This window comes from Durio zibethinus, chromosome 25, assembly GCF_047325235.1.
Source record: "Durio zibethinus cultivar Kanyao isolate XHJ-2024 chromosome 25, ASM4732523v1, whole genome shotgun sequence".
NCBI classification, from domain to species: domain Eukaryota; kingdom Viridiplantae; phylum Streptophyta; class Magnoliopsida; order Malvales; family Malvaceae; genus Durio; species Durio zibethinus.
This window is the reverse complement of record NC_143186.1, coordinates 16,130,523-16,140,841: the sequence shown is the minus strand read 5'-3', so window position 1 is coordinate 16,140,841 and position 10,319 is coordinate 16,130,523. Positions and strand designations below refer to the sequence as shown.

Below are 10,319 nucleotides of genomic sequence, written 5' to 3'. Positions count from 1 at the left end.
AGTTAAAGAAATAGGAATTACCTGGGAAAATGTAACAGATCGGAAGAAGAAAGCAGTTAGAAATGTTTATTCCAAAAATAATTTGATCATCATAATTTGGATTGTAGCAAATAATAGCAATGATATTAGTTCATTTCATAGACCTATAAATGCAGCATGTAGAAAGAATACAGAGTCATCTGCCTCTTTTTGAATATGTTGTTTCCTATGTTAATCTTTGAACATAGATATGTAATACAGTATGTACCGAGAACAGGACACAAGAACTAATCTTGGTCCAATGCTAGAATATTGCTTACAATTTTTCTAAAGAGAAAACAATGGTTTTGTTGCCAACTTATTGTTAGTCAATTGTGTGCTTCTTTTATATGATAAATCTGTTTACCGGAGTTCTTTTAGAGATTGCGTAGACCTGAACATAGCATTCTGATGTACATATTGGGTGTTATGTAGGTTCTTGTGACCATGGACTATTTGGGACATAGGATTTTAACACATTTGGAAAATGGGAGCAGTCTTGATCAGAATTTAACTATCCTGAAGAGAAAATTGGAGGAACTAAATGGCCTGAAGGAGGACAATGAATCAATAAAGAGTGTACAGCTGCAACCAAGAAAGAAACTCAAGAAAGAAGTTGAGATTTGGTTTCGAAATGTTGAGAGGATTAATGGTGAAATACTGAATCTTGAAAACGAAGTTAGAGGAAGCAATATTGTCTCGCGTGGATTCCTTGGAGAAACCGTTTCAAAAAAGACACAAGAAGTTGAAGAACTTCATCAAAAAGGGAAGAACTTTGATGCTTTGGTGATTGACAAGCCTCAGTGGATTGGACAAGTTTTGTCAACAACAAACTTAATTGGTGAAGCTGCTAAAAAAGTTATGAATGAAATTTGGGCACATTTGATGGATGATGGTGTTTCAAAGATTGGAGTTTGGGGAATGGGAGGATCGGGTAAAACAACTATCATGAAGCTCATCAACAACCAACTTTTGAAAGAGACTGAAAAGTTCAACATCGTGATATGGATCACTATATCAAAGGAGTTGAACATCTCTAAAGTACAAGACAGCATAGAAGATGCTATGAAAGTAGCCGTTCCTAAAGCTGAAGATGAAGCAAGAAGAGCAGGGTTCATATACGAAATGTTGTCTCAAAAAAGCAACTATGTGTTAATCTTGGATGACCTATGGGACAAACTTTCTCTTGAAGAAGTAGGCATCCCCGAGCCTTCTAATGGGAGCAAATTGTTGGTAACATCTCGATTGTTAGATGTGTGCCGCTATTTGGGTTGTCGAGAAGTTAGAATGCATACCCTTTCAAAGCCAGATGCATGGAGCCTATTCTCGCAAAAAGTAGGTCAAGATGTTTTGAATCACCCACATCTGTTGCCCATTGTGGAATCTGTTGCTGAAGAATGTGCTGGTTTGCCCTTGGCTATTGTTACAATAGCAAGCAGCATGAAGGGTGTACGGGACATTCATGAGTGGAGGAATGCACTCCATGAATTAAATAGACATGTAGAAAGTGTGAGTGGGGTGGAAGGGAAGGTGTTTCAACAGATTCAGTTCAGCTATGATCGTTTACACAATGAAAAATTGAAGCATTGTTTCCTCTGTTGTGCATTATATCCTGAAGATTGGGAAATAGGCACAGATGAGCTAATAGATCTATGGGTTGCCGAGGGGCTTGTGGAAGAAATGGATAGCATGCAAGTAGAGGTTGACAAGGGGCATGCCATATTGAATAAACTAAAAAACAGTTGCTTGATTGAAAACGGTACCAGACATCCAGATGTTACCGTGAAGCTGCATGACATTGTGAGGGACATGGCCTTACGTATCACAAGACCACGATTCTTGGTGAGAGCTGGATTGCAATTGGAAGAGATACCAAATGTGCAAGAATGGAATGAAGATTTGGAGAAGGTATCTTTGATGTGGAATTGGAGATTACAAATTCCATCCCAAATGCCACCACCGAGGTGTCCAAAGCTCGCAACCTTATTGTTGTCCGATTGCCATATAACGAGCATTCCAGAATGTTTCTTTGAGCAAATGCATGGACTCAAGATTCTTGATCTTTCTGGGAATTATTTTGAGAGTTTGCCAAATTCCATATCAAGGTGTCAAAAGCTCACAACCTTATTGTTGTCCAATTGCGAGATAAAGAGTATTCCAGATTGTTACTTTGAGCAAATGCATGGACTCAAGACTCTTGATCTTTCCTTTAATTACGGGATTGAGAGATTGCCAAATTCCATCTCTAATTTGGAAACTCTCACTACATTGTTGCTAGGTGGGTGTGGAAATTTAGAGGTGCCATCTTTTTCAAAACTTCAATCTTTAAAGAAGTTGGACCTTCGTAAAACAAAAATCAAAGATCTCCCTCATGGGTTGGAAAGGCTGGTAAATCTCAAATATCTTGATTTGATTGGTACGAGTATAACAGAGGTGGCCGATGGAATATTGTCAAATTTCACATCACTTCGGCACTTGAGTTTTGACGTGGATGATAACGTATTCGTGAGAGGAGAGGAAATAGGTAGATTAAGGAAGTTGGAATACTTTAAAGGGAGGTTTTATGACTTGAATGAGTGGAACAATTATATCCAAGCTTTGCATGCTCCAACAGCAGGGCCTCGAGAATACAACTCTTTTGTGGGTGGACAACCATGTTTTGGCTCTCGAACAGAGGATAAAAAAGTAATTGAAGTAAGTAGATGTAACATCTGCGGAGATGGTGTTAAGGTCCTATCTGATGTTGAGGGCTTGGTAATTTCGAAGTGCATTGTCGATTTGTGTGAAGAAGAGGCATTTTCCTCGCGGTTTATCTTACCGCCACATAATGTTTTTTCCTCTCTTTCTGATATTCGCATAGATTCTTGTCAAAATATAAAGAAGTTGTTCTGGTCGAATTGGGTCTTGCAGAACCTCCAAAACTTGAAATTTTTATATGTTAAAGATTGCTGGGATATGGAAGAAATAATAGCACCAGAATCAGAATCGGAGGAAGAAGGAATAAGTGCCATCAATTTTACTCTTTCCAATTTTGCGCTATTGATTTTGGATAATCTACCAAAATTGAAGAGCATTTGTAGTGCAAATGGAGTAATGGTTTGTGATTCTATTGAGGGTATTTCTATATATGATTGTCCAAAATTAAAGAGGATACCTCTGAATCTTCCCCTGGATGATGATGGCCAACCATCTCCCCCTCCTTCTCTAAGAAGTATTGAAATTGAAGAGCAGCAGTGGGAATTGCTTGAGTGGGACCAGCCAAATGCCAAGTCTCTGTTGGAGCCTTACCTTAAGTAGCGATAGTTACATGTTCGTTGAAATGTCTGACCATTACAGCGTTCACTGTAACTTTTATTTTTCTGTTGAGACAGGAGGAAATTACGCCTGACCATAATGGTAGCTTTTTTCTAACACTTTCTTTCCTTCTGTCTTCTTCATCTCTCTCCATTTTCACTTTTTAATTGTTAATATCATGCTTGGCCTTTCCAGTTTTCCTGGAGATCTTAGCACGTTAAGGATTATTTGGCGGCAGCTCACACTTCAATGTTCGGAACTCCCTTGATGCATGTTCTTTTCAAGTCTTCTGTTTCTACCCTTCTTGTTGACGTTTTAGAGGTTTCAGAGATTTAGGTAAGCATGAACAATTTTGGCCAAACCCTTTGATTGGTTGATCCTTGTGCTCAGGTCAAATATTAATTTTCTGCTTTTGTGTGGATCTATGACAAATTTGTTCCATAGATTTCATACAATTATTGTGTCAGGGTCCGGTTTGATGTATTTTCTTGGTGTTGTTACGATTATGGGGATGGTTAACATTGGGGGTCTTCAACCTTTTGTTGATATTATGATTCCAGTTCTTAGTATGGCTAGAAATTTTCAAATTCATATGAATGATTTTGATCACAAAACTGAATTTGAATATCACCCATATTACAATTTCATGAATAGGATATTACACTGAACTTGCATAAAAATTGATTGCATTACAATCTATTTGCAGCTCTCCTCTGTCTAGATTTTTTCGCTAATTGATCTTGAAGAGCTCAAAAATTGGTCTCCTTCTTTATTTGCCTTTATTGGTTGTTATCCTTCCATGAATAGAATTCTTTTCCGCGTGTTAGGATTGAATTCAGAACCATCTTTGATAAAAGAATTTTTTTCTCAAAAAATTCTTCATCAAGCTTTGTACGGAAATTCCTTGTAAGGCCTTTTTTTTTGGCCTATTTCATGATATGCCTTTGACTCCAGCCTTTTGGTTGGAAGCACAACGGAAGTAAGCTGTTGGATTAAATGCTGTACAAGTTTACAGTTACAGGTCCTTCATTTCATCACTTGTATATCACTCAGTCTCATTTATTTCTTACTATTTTTTCCCTTTCCTACATAATAATTTCAAGCTTTTCTGTCTGTCTTTCCCTAGATGATGTATCAGGTGAGAGATAATTTGTCAGCAACTTAATGCTGCTAGAAAATAGAAGGAAATAGTGGCTTCTCACGTTCTCACTTGTAACCATTTGCCATTGTACACTCCCCTAAATTCCCTGTCAAGTCAGAATGGCTGATGAAGACCCTTGTGACCATTTCTTCGTTTTTTTGAAAGCAAGACCAATTTAAGCTGTAGAATAGAAGGCTTAGGCATAGTTGTAAGTCCTTTATCTTTAATCTCTCTTTGCCTAGTTTTCTTTTTCCTTTGTATTTATATTCTTATAATTGATGCCTTTTCTGGTCTTGTCTTTTCCTAGATGCCATATCATTTCAACAAATTGTTCCAAATTTTAAGACCGTGGCTAAGAAGATGAAAAGGGAAATTGCTTACTCTGGGGGTGAAGGTAGAATTGTAAATTTCACTCCTTTGCAGAGCACCAGTGTTCTAAATTTTCTTAAATCGTCTTCACCGTGGAATTGCCAAGGTTTCCTAGTGTAATATTTGTTGGCTCTGTACTTTTTGTCTGTCTGTTTTGTACTTTGTTTCTTGTCTGTTAATAGAAACATGTCAAGAATTTGTCTTCGTATTTAATCATTGAGAACATGGCAGATTCTGTTACCCTTAATTCTGCTGCAAAGTTAGTTGATTGTATTTCCTTTACCCAAAATTTTTGAAATACATAAATTTAATTTCGTGTAAAGCTTATATTTTCACCAAGGAGAGCGATATTTATGTTTTCTGGTCTTGGATATCGAGATCCTGTCAAAAGGCTGGTTAGATAGCCAATGTTAGTTAAGTCAGCAAAGTATTGAGAGGAAGAACGTAGGCAGGAGGAAATAGAGATGGTGTAAGGTTCGAAATGTGTTACCTGTGGCTTGATCATACCTTTTATACCTTGTTCATGTTGACATGGGCAGTTGACTTGTTTGGTATCAACTAAGTAATGGACCGGTTATATTTAGAACGTTTAATAAAGTCAGAATTTGGACATGGCGACTAACGTACAACATATATATTTAGAACGTTTAATAAAGTCTATTAGCAAATTATCTTCATTGGACAGCCTAAAGGAATATGAAACTTAATTTGGAAGTTCGAAGCTGCAGATTTGCTGGCCTTGAATACCTTATACTTTCCTTAAGCAACTTGGACTTTCCCCCATGAAACATTCGTAACCATAGGGAAAAAAAAACACATGGACATGATAAAGAGAACAAAAGAGAAATAACATAGTTGACCTTTGACCCTGCAAATGCCAAATTTTGTAGTATATCATAAATATCAACAAATAAAGAAGGTGGAATCCACCCCTACACCTCAATTTGCTTTAATGTTTCTTCGGAGAGTTTCCATTAAGTTGACTGGTAGAAATGAAGGTCATTTCTCTTCTTTTCATTTGAACTTTCCTCGGCACCTTCCCTCTTTCTTCTTGGTATTTCTTCCTACTTACCCATTTCTTTGCCCCACAGTCTATATACCTCTTCTACCAAGGTTCTACTGTTGGCAAAGGAATTTGCTTCTTTTTATTAGCTGGGCCTTTTCTTCAATTATCAGGTAATTTTAATTTCCAATACTAAGTTTCTTTTGACTTTTATGAATTGTGCGAAAGTTCATGCTTGTTCATGAAATATTTTTCTGCTCTGCCCAGCTATTACTTTCTCACCTTTACTTGTTGACTTGAGTCTTGACATTGATTGTTCTTGATTGGGTTATTAACTTGTTTTTATATTATTCATATGCTTTAATTTTTTGGTCTCTTCATGCTAAGATGCATCAATATTTTGATCAAACAATTAATTATGAACTGAAAAGCCCATGTAATCTCTCAGAATTAAATGTTTAGATGGGGAACTTAAGTCAACAAAATATGTAGTACAAACCGAAGTTGCTGGAACATTATTGAAAAGGGTTCTACTTTCGGAATTTTTACTATTTTTACAGCTTTGGCCTGGGGTTTATGAGTAGGACTCTTTAATTTACATTATGAAAAATTAATTTTAACAAGTAGTAATAAAAAATGAAGAATTTGTTCCCAAAAGTCACAAAACATGGAGTTAATAATCAGAAATCATACTAAATTTCTGAGCAAATGGCCAACTTTTTTTTGTTCCCAATAATAGGCTTCTTAAAATATATGCTTACATAATTAAGTTCTTTTAAAATTTATTTGTCATGACAAAGCATTCTAATGCCATGTATTGGGTGTTATGCAGGGACTTCACTGAACAAGTAGGAAAAATTTTTGAAGCTGCAAATACTATATGGGGCTTTATAGGAAAACACTGGAAATTCCCTACAGGCCTTGATCAGAATGTAAATAATCTGAAGAGAAAAAGAGAGCAACTAAACGGTCAAAAAGAAGACACAGCATCAAGAATTAAAGCTGAGCAGCGTCCAAGAAAGAAGGTCAAGAAAGAAGTTAAGCTGTGGTTGGAAAATGTTGAAAGGGTAAATGGTGAAATACAGAACCTAGAATCAGAAGCACTTGGACCTAGCAGCTTTTACTCACGTGGATTCCTTAAAAACAATGTTTGGAAGAAGATAGAAGAAGTTGAACAACTTCTTGGAAAGGGTAGATTTTCTGATGGTTTCGTTGTTGATGATCCTTTGCGGATGGGACAGGTGCTGCCGATACCAAGTTTAGTTGGTGAAACAGCAGCACTTAAAAGGAATGAAATTTTGGGATACCTGATGAATAATGAGGTTCAAAAGATCCGAATTTACGGAATGCCAGGAGTTGGGAAAACAAGTGTCATCAAGCTTGTCAACAATGAACTCTTAAAAGATGCAAACCAGTTTAATATTGTTGTATGGATCACTGTATCAAGGAAATGTGGTGTTATTGAACTACAGAATAAGATTGCACGGGCAATTAGTGCTGTTATTTCAGAAGATGAAGATGAAACAATACGAGCAGGGATATTATCTGAAATATTTGCTCAAAAGGGCAGGTATGTGTTAATCTTAGATGATGTGTTGGACAATTTTTCTCTGGAGAAAGTTGGAATTCCTGAGCCTACTGCAAGTAATGGGAGTAAATTAGTTCTAACATCCCGATCATTGGATGTATGTCAACGCATGGATTGTCAAGTAATAAAAATGGAACCGCTTCCTGAAGCAGAAGCGTGCACATTGTTCTTGGACAAGGTTGGTCAAAATCTAATGAGTTTTACAGTTTTAGTGCCACTTGCCAGATCCATTGCTAAGCGTTGTGCTGGTTTGCCTTTGGCAATAATCACAGTTGCCAGTAGCATGAGAGGTGAATATAGCCTTCCTAGAAGGGGGAATGCATTGGAGGAATTAAAAAGGAGTGTACAGACTGTCATGGATGTGGATGTTAAAGGCATGGTATATCAGCAATTAAGATTCAGCTACGATCGTTTGAATGATCCCAAAATTCAGAATTGTTTCCTCACTACTGCATCATATCATGAAGATTCAGGAATCCATAAGAAGCAGCTGATAGGGGACTGGATTAGAAAAGGATTAATAGATATGGGCAACATGCAAGCAAACATTGACAGGGGCCAGGCAATCCTAGGAAAACTTATTGACAATTGCTTGTTAGAAAATGTTGGAAATGGAAGAGTCAAAATGCATGATCTTGTAAGAGATATGGCTGTACTGATCACCCAGGAGCTCTATTCATCATAACCATCATTTCACTGAGAGCCAGAAGAACAAGGAGTAGGTGCCACGGCCAGTACAGTCAAAAGTGAAGACAAATATTGCAACAGAAAGGGAGTGATTGTTTGCTGTTTTTTCCCAACAAATTGAAACTCCCAGCTGAAGAGAATGCCTTTGTAACCACGATTGCTTCGTATGAGACACCAAATGATCCAAGTGAGGCAAATGGTGGAACAAAAACATGTCTCACTCTCTTGAATTGTAACTCTATTAATCATCAGTTTTGCACTGAATTAACTGTTACTTCTTCACAAAAAGCTTTTTCCTCCTGTCATTTGCAATTTTTTTATTCCTTTTCTTTTTGTAAAATTGAAATTGAAAATTTTTATTCCTTTCTTTCAGGACAAATGCATTGAATTAAATGGTTGCAAAATCAATCGAGACGGTATTCAGCTCCCATCCAATATTCAGCGATTGAGTCTTGTTAACTGTATTGTCGATTTTTGTGAAGAAAATGCATTTTTCTCACGGTTTATCCCGGTGCTACTTGACAAATTTTCCTTTCTTCAATATATTTATATAAAAAATTGTAGGAAAATAAAAAAGTTGTTCATGTTTTAACTGGGTGTTGTAGAACCTCAGAGATTTGGAAGTGTTAAGTGTTGAGGAATGTGAAGAAACGGAGGAAATAATAGCATCACAATCAGAAAAGCAGGAAGGAACAGGTACCAGAAAAAACATCAAATTTACTCTACCCAAATTAAGTTATTTGAGATTGTCTTCTCTAGAAGAGCATTCATAGCACAAATGGAGTAATGGTCTGTGATTCTCTCCAAGAAATTTGGTTAAGGAATTGTAGAAAATTAAAGAGGATCTCTCGATAACTCCCCCAACTTGATGATGGCCATCCTTAACCTCCTTCTGCTCTTATCCACAAATTTAAGCTTAACCATTCAATCTTTTCGTCTCCTTTTTTTTTTTCTTTTTGCTTAAGATAATTTTCATTGATGATAATTGTATATTCTATCAATTAAAAATTTATTTTTTTATTTAAAAATTTTCATTATATATAAATTTTTATTATATAAAAATATTAAAATATATAATCTAATAAAATAAAATAAAATAAAATCTTAACCGTGGTACTTATTATGTTTTATTGAAAAAATTTTGATTCTTAAAATAACAAACTTGTTACATAATATATATATATATAATTTATAATGATTTCATTTTCAGCATTAAAATAAAAACTTTCATAATTTGGCATAAATATATTCAAAAGATAGTTTTAATGAATTTTATCATACCCTAAAATAATTTATCAAAAACAATTAATTTTACTTCACTTAATAATTTTTTACATGAAATAATTCACATTGGGACATTTAACCACTTGTATGATAAAAAAAAACAAACAATTTAATATAATTAAAAAAATTAAATAATCTTGAGTTATAAATTAATCATATATAAATATATTAAGATAGAATATGAAAGAAAATTAAATGAATTATTGTTTCATTCAAAGTGAACAATTCTTATGATAATTTGATAGAACCCAATCTTAAGTTACTAGCAGTTCCACCATTTCCTGGATTATCTAATTCTATAAATGAAAAGTTCAATTAAAATGTTCAATTAATCATACAGTACTAATTGTTGATAAGGGAAGGAATTGATTTGAATTCGATTTGATAGTAGTTTTTGTTCATTGGAATAACAATTATAAAATTCTAAAAAAAAGATATTAATTATAAAGGTCATATTAAAGTATAAAAATGACATATTAAAAAATTATTTCAAAAGACTAAAAAGATTTAATTATGTTATCAATGATTAAACTATCAACTTATAAAGCATATTGATAATGAAATCATTATCATACATACATAGTTAATATATTAAAATAAAAAATTTTAAAAATAGAAAAAAAACAAATATGCTTAAATGGCTTAATTATGATTATTTTAATAAATTTATTTATCAACATAAATTGCAAATACAATTGTTTTTGCTACAACTAAAGAAACATACTTTATATAAATTAGTTTATTCTATGCACATTAAGCTTTTATAATGTTCTATTTATATTTTCATTTAACGTGAAAAATCATTCTATTTATACAAAAAAGAAATTTAATAATTAAAATAAAATCATTTAAATTAAAATTTATAAAAAATTACTAATAATATTTTAATAAATCACTTTTAATATTTTTGAAATTAAAATTTTATTAAGAGTTTA

At 34.2% G+C, this 10,319-nt stretch overlaps 2 protein-coding genes across 2 annotated transcripts; both read left to right on the top strand.

Annotated features, from left to right (window-relative positions):
- Positions 1 to 383: 383 nt before the first annotated feature.
- On the top strand, positions 384 to 5,161 carry LOC111275811 (putative disease resistance protein At1g61300). Its single transcript, XM_089754730.1, has 4 exons — positions 384 to 3,414; positions 3,508 to 3,648; positions 4,439 to 4,661; positions 4,761 to 5,161. The coding sequence occupies exon 1, from the start codon at positions 466 to 468 to the stop codon at positions 3,313 to 3,315; it is 2,850 nt and encodes a 949-aa protein (XP_089610856.1). The 5' UTR covers positions 384 to 465; the 3' UTR covers positions 3,316 to 3,414; positions 3,508 to 3,648; positions 4,439 to 4,661; positions 4,761 to 5,161.
- Positions 5,162 to 6,493: 1,332 nt separating this feature from the next.
- LOC111276192 (putative disease resistance protein At4g10780) lies at positions 6,494 to 9,037 on the top strand. The gene is made up of 2 exons (XM_089754522.1): positions 6,494 to 8,287; positions 8,474 to 9,037. The coding sequence occupies exon 1, from the start codon at positions 6,617 to 6,619 to the stop codon at positions 8,096 to 8,098; it is 1,482 nt and encodes a 493-aa protein (XP_089610648.1). The 5' UTR covers positions 6,494 to 6,616; the 3' UTR covers positions 8,099 to 8,287; positions 8,474 to 9,037.
- The last annotated feature ends 1,282 nt before the right edge of the window (positions 9,038 to 10,319 follow it).

Bases quoted from the DNA above. Each gene is read 5' to 3' on its own strand.
- LOC111275811 (XM_089754730.1), top strand. From the start codon at position 466: ATGGACTATTTGGGACATAGGATTTTAACACATTTGGAAAATGGGAGC.
- LOC111276192 (XM_089754522.1), top strand. From the start codon at position 6,617: ATGACAAAGCATTCTAATGCCATGTATTGGGTGTTATGCAGGGACTTC.